This window comes from Leucoraja erinacea, chromosome 39 (assembly GCF_028641065.1).
Source record: "Leucoraja erinacea ecotype New England chromosome 39, Leri_hhj_1, whole genome shotgun sequence".
Lineage (NCBI taxonomy): Eukaryota > Metazoa > Chordata > Chondrichthyes > Rajiformes > Rajidae > Leucoraja > Leucoraja erinaceus.
The window spans coordinates 2599947-2623132 of record NC_073415.1 but is presented as its reverse complement, the minus strand read 5'-3'; the positions used below and the strand labels follow the sequence as shown (position 1 = coordinate 2623132).

The following is a 23186-nucleotide window of genomic DNA, read 5'->3' as shown; positions in this document are numbered from 1 at the left end:
CATTGCATGTGTCAAGTGCGACACCATTACCTTGTGTTGCGTGACACAGCAAGTTACTGCGTGCCAACAGTCCAGTGAGGAGCTGAGCTCAATGATGGGACGTGGTCTTGCAGTAGCAGGGGGATGTCACCATTAATCTTTAGTGTAGGAAGGAACTGCAGATGCTGGTTTACACTGAAGATGGACTCAAAATGCTGGAGTAACTCAGCGGAACAGGCAGCAGCACTGCATAGAACGAATGGAACTGGATGGAACGAGTGGAATTCTCTGCCTCAGGCAGGTTCTCTGGATGCTTTCAAGAGAGAGCTAGATAGGGCTCTTAAAAATAGCAGAGTCAGGGGATATGGGGAGAAGGCAGGAACGGGGTGCTGATTGGGGATGATCAGCCATGATCACATTGAATGGCGGTGCTGGCTCGAAGGGCCAAATAGCCTACTGCTGCACCTATTGTCTATTGAATCCACTCTTCCTATCCAGAGATGCTGCCTGTCCCACTGAGTTACTCCAGCATTTTGTTTCTATCACCATTAATCTTGGTGTCTCAGGGTCAGGTGAGGGTTGGAACATCAAAGTTCCGGCTACTCCCCCATGTGGAGCATGTTTGCATGTGTACGCTGTGTTGGTCGAGACACTCAGGGTTGCCTTCAGTCCAATGCCCTGTTGACAATCACTCTAGGTTCATGTAATGCAAGCACGGTGCTGAAGGGCGTTGGGCTCTTGGCAGAACTGTCGTGGAGTTGGCTTCTTCAGGGCTGTGTATTCAGTCGGAGTGGATCTGATCTTCCCCATGGAGATCACACCAGTCATTGCCTTTCATTAAATAGTTCCAAATGATACTTGGGCTGTAACAGAGCAGAAAGATTTCTGCCCACCCTTGTGGGTTTTAGCCTGAGCTCAGTATCTTGTTCACGTTGTATCTTCTGCTCTCTGCCTCTCCAGCTGATGTTTGCAATTTAATAAGATATGGGACTGATGTTGTGCCTCTTATCCAGACTAAAAACCTCACTGGGTTGTGTGTGTGAGAGAGAGAGGAGAGAGCAGGATGAATAATGTTTAAAAATGACAAATGTTGGCACTTGTGTTACAACTTATTTACACCAAACGCATCTCATTACTTGTGGTCATTAACACGATGTTTCTTTTTACATTTGCATTTTTTTCTAATGGAAAATTGTTCTTACAAAACCCTGTACAACCCCAAAGCTCGCTCAGTGGCCAAAGACTGATCCTCCTCCACAAGAGTGACTTGAGGCCTTCTGAAAACAAATGGCAATTTTCAGTTTTCAAAGCTGGCCTTTTGCGTTAATGAAGCCCAGCAGTTTCTCTGTGCTGCAGCAGGGATACGCCAGTCGGAGGCTGTAGCCCCTGATCAGAATCGGTAAAGCCTGGTTTAAAAATCACATTTGGCAATTTCATACATCGACATAGGGCCAGCTTCTCTTTAAACTTACTCCTTGGAAAACTAAGTTAAAGCGCGGGCTTTATGCAGATTTGCATTTGGTGTAATGCATGGCCAGGAAAAGCTATCGGAGAAAATCCTAAACGCAAACGATTCAGTTCAACGTTTCAAAGACTTACCATTTCAGACCAAGATCATGGAAGCAAATCAATGAATTTAGTGTTATGGGCATCCAAATGATTGTATTTTTAAACTCTTTGCATTGTAAACACAATTAAAAAGTATGTACTTTCCATCCAACAAAGTGATCTGTGTGTTTTCTTGCTACTTATTTTTGGTGATGTCCTCATTGTGGAGAGTTTATTGCAGCTCAGGACACCACTGTCCATCTCCGCTGCTTCATCCCAACTCACTTCCTTCGGAGCGTATGAGGCAGAGGAAGCATTTGAATTGATGGATTTCTGCATGCCCTTTCACTCTGTGAAGTATTCATCTCTTGTGCAATATCTGAAAGGCTGGATCCATTGACACATGGCAAAGCCCTCACCCCGACAGTGAGTAAAGTGGCCCAAAATGATGCACCTTTACTTCAGATGTCATTGAACCCAACGAGGAGTTTCCCTGCTGTTCAGGGTTTAAATTCAGCAGTACAAGGATTGGTGTATAAAATGGTGGAGGGATAGATGCACAAAGTCTCTTGCCCAGAGTAGGTGAATCGAGGACATAGGTTCATGGTGAAGGGGAAATGATTTAATAGGAATCTGAGGGTTAATGTTTTCACACAGAGGGTGATAGGTGTATGGAACAAGCTGCCAGAGGAGGTAGTTGAGGCTGGGACTATTCCAACGTTTAAGAAACAGTTAGACAGGTAGGGCAGGACAGGTTTAGAGGGATATGGACCAAGCGCAGGCAGGTGGGACTAGTGTAGCTGGGACATGTTGGGCCGAAGGGCCTATTTCCACATTGTATCACTCTGACTGTGTAGTCTGAAGATAGGTTTTGGCCCGAAACGTTGCCTATTTCCTTTGCTCCATAGATGCTGCCGCACCCACTAAGTTTCTCCAGCACTTTTGTCTACCTATGATTAGAGGCAACATTTCTTCTGAGCAATGTATAGGAGTGTGGAAGTGTTCCCTCGATTCCATCGTCCACATCTGTTTGATTCTATCCCACCTTCTCAGCTCAATACACTTATCCCATCTATAAATAATCTCCAAACACCTTCAGTTAAACAAACTCCATAGATATTTTTAAAAATCCAATCGATTTATTAACCAACAAACCACCTTCAGGTAAAGACAGGCAGAAGGAGCAATATACAAACAAATTAACACAGATCCAATGTTGTATAAAAGCTTCAATTCTTCCACACAAATTTCAATCCATGAAACAGTTTTAAAAAAGTAGATATTGACAAAAAAAAAAATTTAAAAGACATCTTCCCATCTTGCAGGCAGAGGCATCGAATGACCAGTCAACTGCGATGAGTTCCCACGGGATCCTTTCAGCCCTCACTGGCTCAGATTCTATCGACTTTGTTCAACTGGAAGACAAGAATACTACCATAAAATACACCGAATACAAAGCAGAGGGTAAAGTGCAAATCATCTGAAAAGCACAACTGATGATTTCAAATTGACGAGGACACTCCCTGGCTTACGCAATAGGCGACTTACATAAACTCGTACAGAAACAATTCTATACTCAGTCCCCAATGCAAGGAAAGCAGTTTATAATTTTCACGACACTACGATCTCTTAATGTTTACATCAGAAAAACCAGCAATGGTGGTTGTGGTGATGCAGAAGATCAGGCGGGGCAGGACATGCCTAGGATACAGCTGAGACCGTTAATACTCTGAATTATTTCGGGCAGGGAATGAGCCCTTTGGCCCACAACACCTGCGCTGAACATGCTGCCAAGGTAAACAAATCTCATCTGCCAGTACATGATCCACATCCCTTCATTTCCTGCACCACTATCGTATATGCCTCCACCTTCAGCCCCGGCAGCACGTTCCAGGCACCCGCCACCAGACAAATAATCCACTGTTCAGTGGGAGAAGGGTGCTGTAGCCGGAGAATGGATTCAGTGTTTCCAGTCTCCCAATGGGTGCAAGGTTGATTCTTGAGAGACAGAGGGGCTGGAGAATGAATGCTGGCGGTAACAACACTGGAGGAAAAATGTTTGCAGACGATTCCCTGGCTACAATGAACAATGAAGCCACACAAGCACGGGCCAGATCTAAATGAACACTCCCAGGACACGGACATGTCCCTGTGTTATGGCCCTACTGCTCTCAAACAGTACAACTGTGAGAACATGAATGGGTAGTTTGATAACTTAATGTTCCAGGCTTTTATAGTTTCAGAGATACAGAGGCCCTTCGGCCCACCGACTTTGCGCCAACCAGCGTCCCGCACACTAACACGATCCTACACACACTAGGGACAATTTACAATTGTACCAAGCCAATTAACCTACAAACCCTCACATCTTTGGAGTGTGGAAGGAAACTGGAGCACACGGAGAAAACCCACGCATATCACAGGGAGAACGTACAAACTCCATAGACAGCACCCATGGTCTGGATCGAACCCGGGTCTCTGGCACTGTGAGGTAGCAACTCTACCACTGCACAACCGTGCCACCCAATGCGAGACAATGAATGGCCAACCACACTGCCAAAGGATCATCCAACTGGTAACAGTGCAGAAAGGATGAAGATGGTACGGGAACCACATGAAAGGCTGGAGAGTAGGCAAAATAACTGCCTGACGATCACAATCACTGCATAGTTAATCATTTAAAAAAAAAAAGATAATTTTTTCATAAGTCTTCTAAGTCAGGACTGTCTTATGAAGAAAGACTGGATAGACTTGGTTTATACTCTCTAGAATTTAGGAGATTGAGAGGGGATCTTATAGAAACTTACAAAATTCTTAAGGGGTTGGACAGGCTAGATGCAGGAAGATTGTTCCCGATGTTAGGGAAGTCCAGGACAAGGGGTCACAGCTTAAGGATAAGGGGGAAATCCTTTAAAACCGAGATGAGAAGAACTTTTTTCACACAGAGAGTGGTGAATCTCTGGAACTCTCTGCCACAGAGGGTAGTTGAGGCCAGTTCATTGGCTATATTTAAGAGGGAGTTAGATGTGGCCCTTGTGGCTAAGGGGATCAGGGGGTATGGAGAGAAGGCAGGTACGGGATACTGAGTTGGATGATCAGTCATGATCATATTGAATGGCGGTGCTGGCTCGAAGGGCCGAATGGCCTACTCCTGCACCTAATTTCTATGTTTCTATAATTCTTTTCAAACTTTGCTCTTTACAGCCCTTCATTTGTGCCCCAATTTTGCCCGTTGCTGTAACTTTCTGCACTAGAACTTTTTACAAAACTATTTTGCCTTTAAAACCCTGACGTTATGGTGCAAAGTGGAAAAACTAATCTTGATACATACTGTAAGTCGAAATATCAATTTCATCTGGAAGTTCAGCAACATTAACTTCAAATCGATCCTGTACGTCATTCAGCACCTTAGCATCAGTCTCGTCAGACACAAAGGTAATGGCCAAACCCTTGGTACCAAACCGACCAGCGCGAGCAACCTGCAATGGGGTTACAAAAGATGTTATTGCATCCCTTGTGGAACTCAACACAACTTTACATTGGTTCAACACTCGCACGTAGAAGAATGTGAATTATTAAGAAAATAGTCATGATAAACACTATTCTACAACTCTCTCTCTCTGCACCTCCATCATAGATGCTTGTACACCAACACAGCACACACCCAGGCCCAATTGTAGCAGCTGTACTGCACACAAACAGAGTTGCACTCCCAAGGACAGTTATGTTGAAAATAGAAGGGGGAGACAAGGAACTGCAGATGCTGGTTTACAAGAAAAGACACAAAATGCTGAAGTAACTCTGCAGGTCAGGCATTTTGGGTCTGAAGTAGGGTCCCAACCCAAAACGTCACCGATCAATGCTCTCCAGAGATGCTGCCTGACCTGCTGAGTTACTCCAGCACTGTTTTTTTTGCTGGAAAGTGAAATTTGACAGGGATATCCTCAGCCACTCACTGCCTCAGACAGCATAGTGGGTATGGCAACCATGCAGTCAAAGACTTGCACATTATGCAAGAATGCTTCTGTGGTCACTTGAAATACTGACCAGCGCACATCTAATCCTTTTTGCTTCTTCTAGTTCAGCAGTGCAACCATGTGTTTTCACAACTTTGAATCAAAGGAATGGCACACAGGTGCAAAATAACAGTTCCAAGAATATTGGGGGTATGGAGAAAATTGTCAACGGTGCAAGATTAAATGCCATAAACATAAGACTATAAACCCTGTAAAACAGAATAGTGAAAGACCTGGATGGAGTGGACATGGAGAGGCTGTTTCGACTAGTGGGAGAGTCCAGGACCAGAGGTCATAGCCTCAGAATAATAGGACGTTCCTTTAGGAAGGAGATGAGGAAGAATTTCTTGAGTCAGAGGGTGATGAATCTGTGGAATTCTTTGCAGCAGAAGGCTGTAGAGGCCAAGTCAATGGATATTTTTAAGGCAGAGATAGTAGATACTTAATCTGAAGAAGGGTTTCGACCCGAAACGTTGCCCATTTCCTTCGCTCCATAGATGCTGCCTCACCCGCTGAGTTTCTCCAGCACCTTTGTCTACCTTAGATACCATTAGTACCAGTGTCAAGGGTTATGGGGAGAAGGCAGGAGAACAGGGTTAGAAGGGACAGATTGAATGGTGGAGTCTTGATGGGCCGAATGGCCCAATTCTGCCCCTATCATTTTTAAACTTCAACACACTGAGTAAACCATCATCCGTCCAGGTGATGGACCCTCACCCTGTGCAGGTATGTATCAGAATCCTCTGGCATATCATAGTTGAAAACGATGTTCACTCGCTCTATGTCCATACCACGGCCAAATAGATTTGTCGCCACCAAGATACGCCTCTGAAAATCTTTGAACTGTTGATATCGAGACAACCTGAGATAGCAAGAGGGGGAAAGGGGGCGAGGAACAAAAAAAGTTGAAGCGTACAGGTTTCACAAATGTTAACACATGGGAAGAAGCAACAAATAGTTGTGAAACAGCATTGTATCAGTACTGACCTCTCCTCCTGTGCCATTCCCCTGTGAATGGCGATCGCTGGGAAGTTCTGCTCCACAAGCAGCTGTGCCAATGCCACGCAACGCTGAACCGACTTTACAAAGATCACCACCTGCAGGGATCACCAGCGTTAAATGTGCCTCGAGGTGGCGACGACTGCTGTTAGCATTGCGCAAGAATCGCTCAAAGTGGCAACGGTCGTGAAAGTGGTGGCTTAGCACGCTCGCCTTCACGGGGAAGGGTATAGTACAATAATTTGATCATGTCACAGATGTATAGGTGGTAGGCGAGACAACACTGTGTACAGTTCTGGTCGCCCAGCTACAGGGAGAATGCCAAGTTGCATAGGGTGCAGAAGAGATTCACCAGGATTTAACTTGGCGTGGGTTATAGGAAGAGATTGGATCAGATGGGGATTTTTTCTTTAGAAGCGAGATGTTGATGGGCGACCTTATTGAGGTGCACAAGATCACAATGGGCATATATAAAGTGAATGCTTAATTTATAGAGGATTCTAAAACTAGAGGGCATAGACGTGAGGTGAGAGATTTAAGAGGGACATCAGGGGCAACCTTTTCATGCATAGCGGTCAGGATGTGGGGCGAGCTGCCAGAAGCTATAGCTGATGCAATATTATTATTTGGACAGATGCAGATAGGAAAGGTTTACAGGGATATGTGCCAAAGGGGACTAGCCCAGAGTGCCAGCTTGGCTGAAGAGCCCTTTTCCACACTGTATAGCTTTATCATTCCAAGGCTGAGGGTTGGCGATCCCAACAACCCCTCTGCTTCTTTTACACCCTAGCAGCAACAGGAAAGGACATTTTCCTCAAGTAGTTGTTGTAAGAATGAGTTTTCCACATTGAAACCTAACCCCCTCTTAATACTATTCAGACTCCTCCTACAATCCTGAATCTAACATCAGCCCTGGGATCAAGACCCATGGAGGTAAGGATCCCTAAAATAATTTGCGACCTTTCCTCATTTGCTGTTAATCAAGGAGACCACTCAGCAAGAAAAATGACGCAGATGGGATATTTTAGATCAACTGGACTTTCACAGGGCAGAATTGGTAAACATAACATGACAATAAAATTTAACCGTGCTTAAAGGAGACAAAAGGAAGCTTGTGTTGACACAGACCTGCATTCTTGTAAACTCTGCCTTGGGTTAGACAACCCAATTGAGAAGTTAAATGAAGACAGACTTGCATTAGGCTGGGGTGTTAAGGGCCTGTCCAACTTGGTGATTTTTTCAGCGACTGCCGGCATCAGGTCACCGAAACATTTGTGGCATGATGACGTATGATGCGCAGTGTTTTTTCAAGTGGCGCAACATTTTCTTGTCACCACTGGATTTTGAAATGTTCAATATCTTTTGCCGACCCCGATATGACGCCGGCAGTCGCCGAAAAAAATCGCCAAGTGGGACAGGCCCTTTGGGGTTTAAATAACAACATCAATTAGATGGAGTTAGACCACATCTTGTGGCAGAAGAAGTCCGGTTAAACAATCTAATGCACAGGCTATGACCCTACATTAGAATGAATCTCACATTCAGATAGGATTCACACATGCAACCCATTGTCTTTAACAGAGTTGAATGGAAAACCGTGTTAGTAGAAGGGAAAGGACTGGGTTTTGCATGCATTGTCAGTGTCGAGTAAACTTCAACCAGCTCTCGCTCAATCCACTGCATCTCACCTGATTAAACTCCAGGACATCAAGTAAATCAAAGAGCTTTCGGTTCTTCTCATTGTCCTTTAGCTTAACATAATATTGCTGCAATCCATGGAGTGTCAGCTTAGTTTCGTCATCAACAAACACTTCCATGGGCTAAAGAGAAAAAGACCACAAACATGTAACGTTGCACATGCAACTTGTTCTGCTCCTCAGGGACATTTACCAGTCGGATTTTTAATAATTTGAAAAAACAGTAACCTCCAACTACCTACTACTCTGCCCCTATCCAAGTTCAATTATACATTCCAGCATTCTTTAATAAGCCAGCCCTTAAAAGCTTTTATCTTAAACAGCTAGCCCAGCCACACAACCAATATCAATGTGACAGCAATCACGTGCTGGGTCTAGCTTAAAAACTGAATAATAAAAATATATCAACCATCTGAGAACAGAACAACTCCACAGCCTCAAACAACTGCCTCTACATGAAATTATTATTTTACACCCCTATTATTTTCCATCCCTAGAGCTCCACCACACTGTTTACCTTTGGAAGTCTGATTATACTCGTCCTGCATCCAGAACTTTACTCACAGCAGCATTGTAATTATGGATCAGTAAACAAACTCCCCTACACTCTCGCACAGCTCAAAGTGCACCAGTGTTGAGAACGAGGCACTTTATTTAAAGCACATCTTAGCCAAATTCGGCTTATGAAGGCACTGTGTGGGACGGCAATTATATGGGAGATTAAATAGGAAGATGCAGTGATTGCCAAATATCTCTGCTTCAGTTGCAAGTACGCAATGGGTTGGCAGTAACTGATTTATTCAGGATGCTCCCACGATGGGCAACTCTTTAAGAGAACCCTAAACTGCCAGTGGGCTTCGAAGCAAAATGGACATTAAGTAGCGAGTGGGCAAAAATCTGGCACATGGGAGTAAATTAGGGTTGGAGGGAGGTGAAATGTAACGTCTATTTTGACAAGAAAAAATGAAAGCAAATTGTGAGATTGATGGCAGTGGGGCATAAACCCACTAATGCTCAATCTGGTGAAGGGGAGAATGCACCTACTGTAAGAAATTGGGAAAGCCAACAATTCACTATGAAGCAAATGGAATATAAAAAGTTGTGCTTTCAGTTATGTGACCTTCCTGGAGTACTGTGTATAATATTGGTCTCCTTATTTAAAGATACTGCTGCATTGGAAGCAGTTTGTGGTTTACTGGGCTGGTTTGGTTTGCTGGAGATGAGCTAACCGATGCAAGATCCTGAGGGTCTTGACAGGGCAAATGTGCAATTTTTCCTCGTGTGCGAGAATCTAGAACAAGGCATCTAAAACAAGGGTACACTCATTTTGGGCAGACAACTCAAAATATTGAAATCTTTCGAACTGTCTCCTTCAAATGATGGTGGCATCTTTAGACATGCTTCAAGCAGAGATAGACGATAAGAAAGTGTGGGAAAGGTGGATGGAAGTGCCTTTCTCTCAGGGGATAGAGATTTAAAGTAATTAACAGCATAAAGGGGATATGTAGATGGTAGGGAACATAGTGGGAGTCTGCAACTCACTATCTGAAAGGTTACTTCAGACAGAAATTCTTATTCAATAGCAGTTGGATGGGTATTGAAGAGCAGGGATCTGCAGGCCTATAGTTATGTACTGGAAGGTTGCATTAGGTTGAGTAGCTCTTATGACTGCCCAGCATCCTGCCATTCACAAGGGCACAACAAGTCACCACTATATTCCATACTGCACTCTCCTCAGCTGTAGAACTGATGAGAGCCACGGTGGCTTCATGGCTCCAGCAGAGAGGCCTCGATTGAGATACTGAGTCACATGTCTCTGTAGCCAATAGACTAGCTGAGGATAGGTATGCAGACAGTGTAGGAACTCCCCTGCCCATCTTCAGGCCGGAGATTAGTGGTAGTGGGACCAGGGTCAGGATCTTGCAGTGACCTTAAACTTTCCCATCTACTTGGGTGAACATTTTACACTTAAGTTTAAGATTAGTTTAATATCTGAGCTACTCCAACCTCTAGTGATGATTAACACAAAAAACAGAAACCAAGCTCGTCTCTCCAAAACCCCGATTCCAATCAAACTGACCAATGGTGCCACCTACATCCTGTTCCAATCACTAACAGGCATGACTAACAGTGAAGGACTCAGCATTGATCCCTGTGACATGCCACTGGTTAAAGGCCTCCATTCTGAAAAGCAACCCTCCACTACCACTAAACCAATATTGATCATTTACTATCTCCACATAATCAAATCTACTAGTCTTCCTCGTGGCATTTTGTAACGGCAGAGGTAAATTCCACAAAGACAACATCCACTGCCCTGCCCTCCTCAATCACCTCTTCAAAAGCTCAAACTTGAGACATGATCTCCCACAAACTAAGCCATCAAGGAGCAGCTTATGCAAGTAATCGTGCAGCAAACGGCCCACTTGCTAATTAACAACTGATGGTCATGTCTAAATTTGCTTAAAAACTGGTTGGAATGGCTTTTTAATGAATGCTTGAACATTAAAACCAGTTTCATCACAACTAATCCAGCACTATTTGATATGTAATCTAGCAAAACCAAATTAACCATAGAAATGCCAGAACTCCCCATGACAAAGGTCATATGCCCATAAGTCTACCTTTGATTTAAACCAGCATCTGCAGTTCTTTCCTGCCCAAAAGTGCCATGGATTTAAAAGGCTGGCACATGTCCCTGAGATATGGATCCATGAATTTTAATTTTGGACCAGCTGCCACCCTGGAAGAGATTCTCATCTATACACGCACACGCGGAGCATGGATAGCCAGCAAAGAGCTGCCCACCTCCACCCTCCCAATTACTGACTCCAATCCCAGACACTGCGCATAACATAGCTCCCCATGCTATGAGCTTGCTGGTACTATGAGTCAATCGCCCAACATCTGCAAGCAGAAAACTTCCACGAGCCACCCCTTGCCCTCTTACAACTGGAACAGCTGGATCCAGCACAAAATAAGCATTGTTTGGTACTTGTGGTGAATGCAAACCTGAAAGTGTGCGAATACCATCTCAAATTAAGGATTTGAACTAACAGTGACACAACCGAATGGAACCTAGTTCAAATGAAGCAAAGCACCAGCAGTTGAATAACAAGATACCAAAGGCAAAATGAAAAGGCCTAGACACAATAAGGTGTTCAGCTAAAAGGAGATACCAAAGAAATAGCCAGAAATAGACCAGAGTTCTCACAATGTAAATGCAGAGTGAAATCAATGTAAAAAGCTATGAAGGTCTAGCAGAGCTGTAATGGCAGACATAACAGACAAACTGTATTATGAAAAATACAGTTGCAATCAGAAAATACACTGTCTGAAAGGGTGGTGGGAAAGAACTTTCAATTAGATAAATATTTGGAAAAGGTTAAAAAAAATGGTGCTGGGAGCCAATAAGCCCGTTACAATGCTTATAAATCAGTATCTCTCAAATCTGTTTGGGTTCTAAGTCACAAACATAAAGCATACAGCAACATGTTAGAGGCCATGATTTTAAGAAAATCGTAATTGAGAGCTCAAATATCAGAATAATTGCTGTTTGTTTAAATATGTATTACTAATCGACTGCATGAACACCTAGGCTTGGGCTTGACATAAATCTAGCTTTTTAACCACCTTCCTTGGAACAAAAAAGATAATTTGGCATTCGGAAATGACCATTAAACACTGACTATATCAAGCAGAAAATTAACTTAATACATATACTGGGTTCAGAAAAACTTCAGCTTCAACCACAAGTACCAAACAAGTCTATAATGAACTGGTAGGGAAATGAATCCCAAAATATGGTGTCACAATGACCACAATTTGACTGCAGAGCCCACTGGCCGTTCATGGCTTATGGCATTATTAAGCTGCTCTGTAGTTTAAAATGGTTTCCACTGGTTGCAGGAGTCTGCCATTATGCTGACAGTCACCTCATTAGTCTGTTGCATACAAACCATTCCACATTAAGAAATGGAACTTTGTAAAGCTGTGTTGAAGGTGGAGTCCTCTTGCAGCCATCCTTGACCGTTGCAGGTCTCAAGGTCAGCAGCACAATGGATGAACCAGTCCATTAGATAGATAACATGATTAACCACAAGTGGCTATGTTTGCGCTGGCCACCAATCGCACCCCTGGCGATAAAGGAATATCTTCTTCCACTCGACGACAGCAGGGATCACTTCTGAAGATACTAACATTACATCTCTCTTCAGAATATTTAAAAACAGGATTGTGGCTAACTTTTTTTAAACTGCTTCACCACAAACATGTGGGTCTTCTGGAGGTTGCAGATAATTGGACATTGTTAGAGCACTAAACTAGAGCTTTCTTTGTGACCATGAGCACCATCTTGCAGACAATGCAACTAACTGCTGACCGAAGGTGAGCGAAGGGCTGCTGGAACACCTGTCACAACCCTCAGCTGCACTAGCTTTCAGGGAACAGTGGCACATGCTGATCTTTATCAGGAGGACTGAGCTAATGATGACCTCACTGTCTATACCGAAACCGTTGATCTTCCGGAAAACGCAACTAACTTCTCTGGAAAGCCGTGGGAAGCCTGCGCTACCATAACTCTGACTTTTTGAAAGCTGACCTTTTCTGAATATTAGCTTCTCCGCAAATTTATTAACACAGACCCAAATATGGCCTGGTCTGTGGCAAGAACAGGCGCATAAACTCTCCTACCGTGAGCATTTCTGGAGAAACATGGACATAAGCTCGAGATGCCTTAGTCTAAGCTGCACTATTTCTAGCTAGTTGGTGAGAATGGAATCTTGCAACGGGTACAACTGTGTGATGATGAGCTTCAAGGAGGAGCACCGTGCCGTTCCATTCCATTCCAGATTAGGCGTTGCTTGACTCTTAGGAATACAAGCAACCTTGATAGTGGCTCATCAAAAAGTGGTGGGTAGTGGTAAGAAAGATGAATAATTACATCCTGCATGAACTTGCGGCAGACTGGGCGGATCTCCTTGCTTAGGGTGGCGCTGAACATCATAACTTGCTTTTCATGAGGAGTTAGACGGAAAATATCCTGGACATCTGTACGCATGTCTGCAAACAAACAAGAACAAAACTGTCAATGCCTGCAACGATGTTCCTACGGCTAAGCTAAATGCACCACTCATCAGCCAGTCCATGGGCAATGATCCAAAAAACCTGCCTTATCAGAATGTTTGTGGACATATGTTCCTGGGAATGCACATTGCTGAAGATCTGACCCGGGCCCAGCGTACTGATGCATAACAATGAAAGCTCACGGACTCATCTATTTCCTCGGACGTCTGATGATATTCGGCACGTCACCGAATTTCTACAGATGTGGAAAGCATACTGGCTGGCTGCATCACAGCCTGGTTTGGTAATTTGAACGCCCAAGAATGAACGTGGTAGACATTGCCTGGTCCACCATCGAAGGCATCTACAGGAACAGATGCCTCAGGAGATAGCTAATATCAAAGACCCACACCACCATGGTCATGTTTTCAGCTCGATGTTACCATCAGGAAGGTGGAACACAAGCCTGAGAAGTTCTTCAGGTTCTTCCTACCATCCCTTATTTAACATTCCTGTTTCCTTATTCCACATTCATTGCAAAACCTACATAGCCAGATTTATTTTAAGCAATCATCTCCTATCGATATACTAATTAAAGCTCATACATCTGCACCGTCGAACTTTAAAACCCCTTAATTCTCAGACTGGCCATTCTTCCTAACAATACTATCTCGTCTTTTACAATAATTTAGCTGCTCCGGCTAGTTTAAATAATGATTCCAGGAGTTTTCATTCCTCAGAAGTCAAGAACAATTCAGTGCTTATTTATCACCTTAGTCTTAATCCTAATTAATTGCAGTCCCTTCCCCAATAAATCTTAATCAAGTGCCTTTGTGTGGTAGATACTAAATAATTAAGTTCCCCCAGTTTCCCTTACACTTGATGTGGGAACAATAATTTTCAAAGTACGGGCACAATTCTGAAATAATACACCATAGTTTCAGTGGATCAACCAGGATCCCATAGAAGACGGAAGTAGATAAATATACTCAAGCTTAATGTGGGGGGGGGGGGGGGGGGTTATACCACTGGGACAGCATGATTAGTCCTCAGAATAAGGAATTCATTTCGGAAGTAACCCATGTCCACTTTCAATCACAACCAAATAACAGAAGCCAGTTTTGATTTGACATCTGCAGCAAGTCCGAAAGACCAGCTTTGATAAGAAAATATTGTTTAATATTTATAAGCTTAGCGAAAAATAAATTGAAAACACCTCACTCACCAAGTTGTTCCAACATTTTATCGCACTCATCCAATACAAAGTGCTTAATGTATTTCAAACAGAGCGACTTATTACGCGTAAGGGCCAGAATTCGTCCAGGTGTTCCCACAACAATATGAGGACAATTCTTTTTCAGAATATCTTCATCCTTTTTAATTGACAAGCCTCCAAAAAATACTGCTGCCTGTTAAAATACAAATCAAAAAGTTATCATTCAACACATTTGTCAGAAAAAAAAATAGATGAGCTTTTCTGCAACGTGACAAGAATGTAAGGTTCATTTTACGAGGAAAGACTGGGTATGTTTCCATAGAAAATAGGTGCAGGAGTAGGTCATTCGGCCCTTCGAGTCAGCACCGCCATTCAAAAGGATCATGGCTGATCATCCAAAATCAATAACCTGTTCCTGCTTTCTCCCCAGATCCCTTGATTTCGTTAGCCCTAAGAGCTAAATCTAACTCTCGCTTGAAAACATTCAGTAAATTGGCCTCAACTGTCTGCTGTGGCAGAGAATTCCAGATTCACAACTCTGGGTGAAAACATTTTTCTTCATAGCCCTAAATAGGCCTAGCCCTTATCCTTAAACTGTGACCCCCCCTGGTTCTGGACTCCTCCAACATGGGGAACATTTTTCCTGCATCTAGTCCTGTCCAATCCCTTAAGAATGTTATATGTTTCTATAAGATCCCCTCTCACCTTCTAAATTCCAACAAATACAAGCCCAGTCGACCCATTCTTTCATCATGTCAGTCCCGCCATCCCGTGAATTAACCTGGTGAAACTACGCTGCGCTCCCTTGGAGATTGAGAGAGAATCTGACACAAAATGTAAAAAATTCAACTAAACTTTGTTTTAGCTGTTGAGGGAATATAATGGCTGAGGTTTTCCCAAAACACCTCGACTCTCCAAAATAATTAAGGAAGCTTTTTATAGGATGCTACAATGCCCAGTGTGAAAGGTCCATTATATACACACTCACCTTAATGTTTGGCATGTACTTCGAAAACCTTTCATATTCTTTGCTAATCTGAAAAGCCAACTCTCTGGTATGGCACATGACAAGGACCGACACCTGTTAATGAAACAAGAATAGTAAAATTTCAGGTGGAAAAATCTGTTACGACAATATTTCACAACAAATTCCTTTCAAACAGACTTCTCACAATTCAGATGCACACATCAGCACAGCCCAATGATCTGTCAATGTTAATATAATCAATTCAATAGAACATTAATAACATTAATAGCATTAAAGGCACTGCAGCATTGACATTCAAAAGTAGAAAATCTTCAACCAAAATGTCAACTTTTAGTTCTTCCCCCTACTTCCTCATGTTTGTTGACTATACAAACATGTCAAACTTTATAAGCCGCCTTCTTTTCTGTGGGAGTGCCAGAGGTCCACTTGCATACTTCAAGTGTTAACAGCATCACCATTCTAGACCTGATATTTCCCTTTGTGATAGAAGCCATTCATCCAGCATACAAGATCGTTCAATTTTGGTCTCACACAAGATCAATACATGTCAGATTTGATCAAAATGATGTGTATAATTATTTTTTTTAAATCAGACAATGCCTGGGAACAGAAAATGGCAAAAACACTCAGCAGGTTAAACAGCATCTAGGAAAAGCAAATCGAGTTGGGATTTCAGGTCAAAGACCGTACATCAGTTTATTTTCATTATGTACTAACATTAGTGTGCAATGACACGAATTGGGATAGTTAGCACTGGAATCAGATAGCATTTGGGAAGACAATTCTGTTAAGTTCAACCCGTTTGTTTTCACAATTATTTGTGTCAAATGATATTGGCTCAATAGCCAAGCATTCAATGTACAATTCATTGTTATCATTCTACAGTATCATCTGATAAATTACCTGTCCATCAACGGCCTCCAACTGTTGCAGAGTAGCAAGAACAAATACAGCTGTCTTTCCCATTCCAGATTTGGCCTGACAGAGGATGTCCATTCCAAGAATGGCCTGAGGAATGCACTCATGTTGAACTGCAGGGAGAACAGATACATCAATGAGTGTATCGCACTAAACATATCTAGGTTTATATTCTGCGTCTATCCTTGGTTTATATCCAGCTCATCATCCCATTGACCATTAAGGTTGGCCTTCCTAATCTGGGGCAAAACTCCTTTGAAGAACATTGGGGTGGATATTTCCCCATGGCCTGATGAAATTTACCTTTAGTTATTGAAGGGTCAGAAGAGAGACAGCTGGGGCCTTGTTAGAGATTTTTGTCTCCTCTTCAGTCATAGACGAGGACTGGTAAATAGTCAATGCTGTACTTTATGTGCAAGCAATAGGGACAAAACAGGAAAGTATAGGCTGGTAAGCCTTGCATCAGTGGTTCTTCGGGATAGGATTTTCTCAAATCTAGAGAAGTATGTACTTATTACGGATGGTCAGCATGGCTTTATGCAGGACGGGTTATATCTTACAAATTATTATATTGAGATGGTGATTGATGAGGGTAGGGTTGTGGTTGTTGTCTTAGTGTACCATTTGACTAGGTCCCTCATGGTTATTAGTCTGGAAGATTAAGGCCCACGGGATTCATGGAGACTCAGTAGACTGTATTCAAAATTGACTTGTGTAAGAAAGAACTGCAGCTGCTGGTTTAAATCGAAGGTAGACACAAACAGCTGGAGTAACTCAGCAGGTGAGGCAGCATCTCTGGAGAGAAGGGAGGGCGATGTTTCGGGTCGAGGCCCAACTTCAGACTAATGTCAGGGGAGGGGGCGGGACAATGATAGAATGTAGGCGGAGACAGTAAGACTAGTGGGAGAACTGGGAAGAGGGTGGAGAGAGAAAGCAAGGGCTATCTGAAGTTAGGGAAGTCAATGTCATACTGCTGAGGTGTAAACTACCCAAGTGAAATACGAGGTGTTGTTCCTCCAATTTGGTTTGGGCATCACTGACAACGGAGGAGGCCCAGGACAGACAGGTACGATTGGGAATGGGAAGAGGAGTTAAGTGCTGAACCACCAGGAGATCAGGTAGGTTAAGACTGACTGAGTGTTGGTGTTCAGTGAAACGATCGCCGAGTCCGTGCTTGGTCTCGCTGATGTAGAGGTTGACACCAGGAACAGCGGATACAGTAGATGAGGTTGGAGGAGTTACAAGTGAACTCTGCCTCACCTGGAGAGACTGTCCTTGGATGGAGTTGAGGGGCGACCTAAAGGGACTGGTGTTGCATGGGAAAGAACCTGGGGAGGGGTTGGTTTGGGGGGAAGGGACCAGTTGTCCAGGGGAGTTTCGGAGGGAACGGTCTCTGCGGAAAGCAGAAAGAGGTGGAGATGGGAAGATGTGGCCAGTAGTTGGATCCCATTGGAGGTGGCAAAAGTGTTGGAGGATTATATGCTGTATGCGTCGGCTGACGGGGTGGAAGGTGAGGACAATGGGGACTCTGTCCTTGTTACGAATGGGAGGAGGGGGAGCAAGAACAGAGCTGCGGAGTTGGCTTGATCATTGAAGACAGATGATAGTGGTGGAAGGGTGTTATTCAGACTGAAGGTCCATGACCAGTAATGGTTCGCAAGCATCAGTGCTGAGACCTCTATTGCTTGCAATATAAATAAATAATTTAGAATAAAAGATGTAGGGAAACAGAGATGCAACAATTGTCATAGGTGTGAATAGTGAGGGTTGCCATAGGACATTGCAGAATATAGATTTGTTGAAAATTTCGAGAGAATTGACAGATGGGAGCTTTATTTGGCTATGAGGTCTTGCACTTTGTGGGGTGGGTCAAATGTAAGAGGAAACTATACAGGAAATGGCAGGACCAATGATGTATTGTAGAGGGATCTTGGGGTCCACGTCCATAGCTCCCTGAAAGTGGCAACACAATTATAGGATGGTAAAAATAATGTACAGAATACTTGCCTTTATCGGTTAGGGCAGGAAGTATAGAAGTTGCAAGTTATTGCCGCAGATACATAAACCTTGATAGAAGTACACAAAATGATGAGGGGCACAGGACAGATAATCTCCCATCCCTGATGGAAATGTCAAATATTTTTTTGGGGGGCACAGATTTAATGGACGAGGAAGTGAGATTTGCAAGACAAGCATTTATTTAGCAGCCTGGAACCCCCCCTCATGTAAATACAATGGTAATGCTTGGAAGGCATTTAGACAGGGACCTAAACAGTCATGGGATAGAAGAATTTGGACCATTTGCAGACAGATGGCGTCAGTTTAAGTTGGCATTGTGGGACAAAGAACCAGTTCCTGTTCGTTCAAAGTCATGTCCGTATCTTTGCGTCTTCTCTAGCCACAGGCAAGGTCCCAGAGTCACTAATGGCGCTCCTTATTTTAAGGGAAGGAGGGTGAATCCAGGGAATTATAAACCGGTGAGCCTCATGTCAGCGGTAGGGAATTATTGGAGAGGATTCTTCGGGATAAGATTTCCATCTGGAAAAGAATGGGTTAATTAGGGACAGTCAACATGGCTTTCATCATAACAGGTTGTGTCTTACTAACTTGATCAAATTTTTTGTGGAGACGACAAAGGTGATTAGTGAGGGCAGGGCAGTGGATGTTGTCCACGTGAATTTTAGCACACCATTTGATAAAAGTTCCCAATGGTCAGCTGACTGAGAAGACTAAATGCACGGAATTAACAGTGACTTGGTCGTATGGATTCAGAACTGGCTTACTGATAGAAGAAGAAAGTTATGCGAGAAGGATAATATTCAGGCCGAAAGACCCATTTCCACACTGTATTGCTCGATACGAAAATAAAATATAAGAGTCAGAAAGACATGACACAGCTTTATAGGGCTTCAGTCAGGCCACATTAGGAGTACTGTGTGCAGTTCTGGTCGACATTACACAAAAGAGGTGGAGGCTTTGGAAAGGGTATTAAGGAGTTTTACCAGAATGATGCATGGATTAGGAGGTCTTAACTACGGGGAAAGATTAGACAGACTTGGATTGTTTTCTCTAGAGATTGTTGAGAGCCTTAATATAAATATTTTAAATTATGAGAGGCATAGACAGGAGACACAGTAGAATATAATGCCCAGGATATGTGTCAAATACTAGAGGGCATAGCTTTAAGGTTGGAGGGGCAACGTTTTAAGGGAAGAGTTCGTTTTGGAGCAGATGCGACAGTGAAAGGCTTTTAGATAGGCACATGGGAAAGGAGATGTTGATCCCGCAGGCAGAGATTAGTTCAACCTAAACACTTTCAACACAGACATTGTGAGCCAGTGTTCTATGTAATTTGAGACATTTTAAAAATATAGTATTTAGATAGACCTGCCTTTGAAAAAATATTAAAGCTAAACACGACACAGAACATTGGAAATTAGTGGTCATGTTAAAGATGCAAATCTTGTGGTTCTTTTCATACAGCAGGAGAATATAAACTGAACAGAAATAATATATTTTTAAAGGTAAATTGTGTCAACAAGCAAAGCAGTAGATTGGCTCAGCTGCTTGAGCTGCTGCCTGAAGCTCCAGAATCTCAGGTTCAATCCTAACCACCAGTACCATGAGTGTGGAGTTTGCATGTTTTGCCTTGGCTTTTCCAAGTGTTCAGGGTTCCTTCTACTTCCCAACGATATGCAGGTTGGTAGATTGACTCCTCTGCATCAGCAAATACTAGAATCCGGTGGAATATGATGGGAATGTGGGGAGAACAAAATGGGATTCATGTAGAAGAAATGTAAATGAGTGCTTGATGATGAGCATGAACTCAGTGGGTTTACTATAAGAATACGATTCCAAACCCCACATCAGACAAGAGGAAAAGGTTCTGTGAGAATATATACACTGTACCGAAGAGGCACCACAATGGTTGCAGTACTGGTTCTGGTCTGGAACATGCCGCCACATGGAAGCAGTCCACACATATGAATGAAATTTAGAAGTAAGTTTCATTTATCTTTCACTGATTTTCAATTTTGATTTGCCAGTTGCTAGACCACAATTTACAAGCTGGTTAGAATGTTGTGCCCAAAGGTTAATTCAAAAACATGATAGTCATTCTTCAAAAGAGGATTTCACATGCCTCAGGACCGACAAAAGGTCTAACCTGTGGACAAATCTCTGAACGTAACCTCTAAGGAATTCCTGTTGAACTTGAGAAAACCACAGTGAGAACAAAGCTCCGAAATCCATGAACATTCTGATCAACAAGCTGGAGACTTCCACGTTAGCCCAGGCACTCTGAACCTTCAACGTTAATTTGTGCATAAGCAGCAGGAAAATAAATAACCACCAATAATGGATTACCTTCTGAGGGATGCTCAAAGCCACAGTCCACAATAGCTCGAAGCAGCTCCGGTTTGAGCAAGAAATCCCTGAAGCCAGAGCTATGAATGGAGACGTAAGAACCCTTCACGTCCTTCTTAGCGGGTACCGACACTTGTTCTGTAGCTGTTTGGTTTTCATCATCCTCTTCATAATCCAACAACTCATTCTCAACATCATTCTCTGCCATCTTGACTGATGGGATACAAACATTACAGGCTTTAGCAAACATCTTTAAAAGTGGACATGGCTGAACAATTGTTCAACCCTTTAAGAGCAGTGATAAAGCAACCCCCCTCACCATTTAAAAGATTATTCTACTATACAATAACCCCATTCTGTAGCGACACCCGCCATCTCCATTCGTTTGAGATGTCTTCCATCAATTCACCAACCCATTATCAATCTCCAACCCCCGTGCATTTCTTCAATCACCCCAACTCTTGAGGATTTTACATCCCTGCCAACCAACACTAGATCTCCTTCCCTATATCATGTCATTGCCTCCTTTTCTCACCCCGTTTAAGAATCACATCAATGCCCACCCATCTCGCCTCAGCTTATAAATGCCTGACTTGCCTTCAGCCTACACATACATGAACAGGTGTTTGGGAGACTGACAGAAAGGATTAGCCAGCTGCCACTGGACTGTCAGCATCTTCTCTGAGAACATGGTTCAGGGAGTATTTATCTTACAAATGTGTTTGGGTTACCAATCATCTCAGGAAAGGAGTCCTGTCCTAATCTGGGGAGGATCTATAGACTAATTAACACCCAAGCCTTTTCCACCATTCTGCACAATTATGCCTTACCATCTATGCTGCATCCAACTCTTTACCCATTGTGTTTTGATTGACTGTTATGTGTTGATGCCTTGTTTCTGGAATTTTACCAAGCTCCATGACTTGGCTTCCATTGCTTCAGTCCGAGAAAGAAGACATTTCTCATAAATCTCTGCCCTTAAACCCGAGATAAGGGACTTTTTTTTCTACACCAGAGGAATGTGCACACCATGGCAGAATTTATTAAGTTAGAATCAAATCTTCTTACATTCTCCTCAACTCCAGTAAACACAAACCCAGTCAACATTTGTTTGTAGCCTTTTATTCTATCAAATGGTTGGCAGGATATCTTTTTAAATGTGATGATAGTTTCGGCCTTCACCACTTTCTGTGTTGCGTTAAGTTTGAGTTTTGTTTATTGTTACGTGTACTGAGGTACAGTGAAAAGCTTTTTCTCCTCACCATCTCAAACAGCTAGACAAATCAGTCTGCTGTACATTTGTTGTAATTTATGTACAGCAAGTATACTCTTACCTAGTTAAGAACCAATCTATACAGCCCTCCAGTGCGGTCTCACAATAATTTTTAGCTTGCCAAACCTGTACATTTGTAAAACAACCATCTGACCTTCATTTACACACTTCTTAAACTATGTTTTATAAAACATGATTTCTATGTTCCATCCTGAAGTAAACAATTCCACCTTTATATACATCTACTATGTGCCGTATGAATACTTTATCTACCTAAATCAACTTGAATCCTTTTTACATTCTGCACACACTCCCTAGTTTTGCCTTGCTAGCAAAATACAGATTTCATTGTTCCCTCTTCCAAAAACGTATGTGTAATAATATATATAAAAAGCCTCTAATATCGATGTAAGACGGCCAAATCAGTTTCTTGTTTTATTTTATTTTTTTAATGTGGGGCTAATAAATTCGACGCCATAATCTGGTTCAACTATTTAATGGCCTATTGAATTCTGGAAAATGTTGTCAACCAGATCGTCCACGACGACCCCCTTTATTATTCTTAACGCCCTCCAACTCCCACCGCCTCCCGTCCCCGGGGAGACGTCCCAACACACTGGGGACCCGAGTCCCCTATTGACCAAAGATCTGCTCTAAGATCTTTGCTATTGACCACGTCTGGGTTCCCTCCCCTCATCCTAAACTATCTGCTTTATTTCACGCTAACCAACCACCTCGCTCAGACACCATTCAAATGCCGCCCGGTTCTGGGGTCGGTCGGGCGAGCAACGCGGCCGGCCTGTTGTTGTAGGCCTTGTCCCCCAATCAATGGGCGGCGTTGCAAAGGCCCAAAAGCCGGGCGGAGCTGAATCGTATCGGACCGTGGCCCCCTTCGACCTCCGAGTCCGGGCCAGAGCGGGCTAGTCCCGGGAGAGATGCAGAGAAGAGGGTCCGCCCGCAGTTCACACTCACCTTCCACAGACTCGCTCGCCGCTTTTTGCAAATGGCCGCTCCTCGCGCTCTTCGCGGGTATTCCTGCGGCCGGAAGTCCCGCCTTCCGCTTCACTCCCATTGGCCGCCGCGCGACGAGTGCGTCACCACGCGGCGTTCCGATTGGCCACGA

At 43.3% G+C, this 23186-nt stretch overlaps 1 protein-coding gene and 1 long non-coding RNA gene across 2 annotated transcripts in view; one reads left to right on the top strand and one right to left on the bottom strand.

The window, feature by feature from the left end:
* LOC129714406 (uncharacterized) overlaps positions 1–2867 on the top strand; it is a 185077-nt gene extending 182210 nt beyond the window's left edge. Inside the window, exon 2 of the long non-coding RNA XR_008726348.1 lies at positions 422–2867. This is a non-coding gene — a long non-coding RNA (uncharacterized LOC129714406). The remainder of the gene's footprint in view (positions 1–421) is intronic.
* LOC129714403 (spliceosome RNA helicase Ddx39b) lies at positions 2645–23165 on the bottom strand. Its single transcript, XM_055663984.1, has 11 exons — positions 23036–23165; positions 20791–21003; positions 16411–16538; positions 15508–15600; positions 14529–14712; positions 13182–13300; positions 8231–8362; positions 6531–6640; positions 6261–6405; positions 4859–5006; positions 2645–2942 (listed from the first exon to the last, which is right to left on the bottom strand). The coding sequence occupies exons 1-11, from the start codon at positions 23133–23135 to the stop codon at positions 2926–2928; spliced, it is 1389 nt and encodes a 462-aa protein (XP_055519959.1). The 5' UTR covers positions 23136–23165; the 3' UTR covers positions 2645–2925.
* Between the last annotated feature and the right edge of the window lie 21 nt (positions 23166–23186).

Excerpts from the sequence above, each read along its gene's own strand:
- LOC129714403 (XM_055663984.1), bottom strand. The coding sequence starts at position 23,135 with ATGGGAGTGAAGCGGAAGGCGGGACTTCCGGCCGCAGGAATACCCGCG. Across the intron at positions 21,004-23,035 it reads GGCGAGCGAGTCTGTGGAAG|TCAAGATGGCAGAGAATGAT; the intron begins GTGAGTGTGAAC and ends GTATCCCATCAG. Across the intron at positions 5,007-6,260 it reads CTGATACATACCTGCACAGG|GTTGCTCGCGCTGGTCGGTT; the intron begins GTGAGGGTCCAT and ends ACCCCATTGCAG.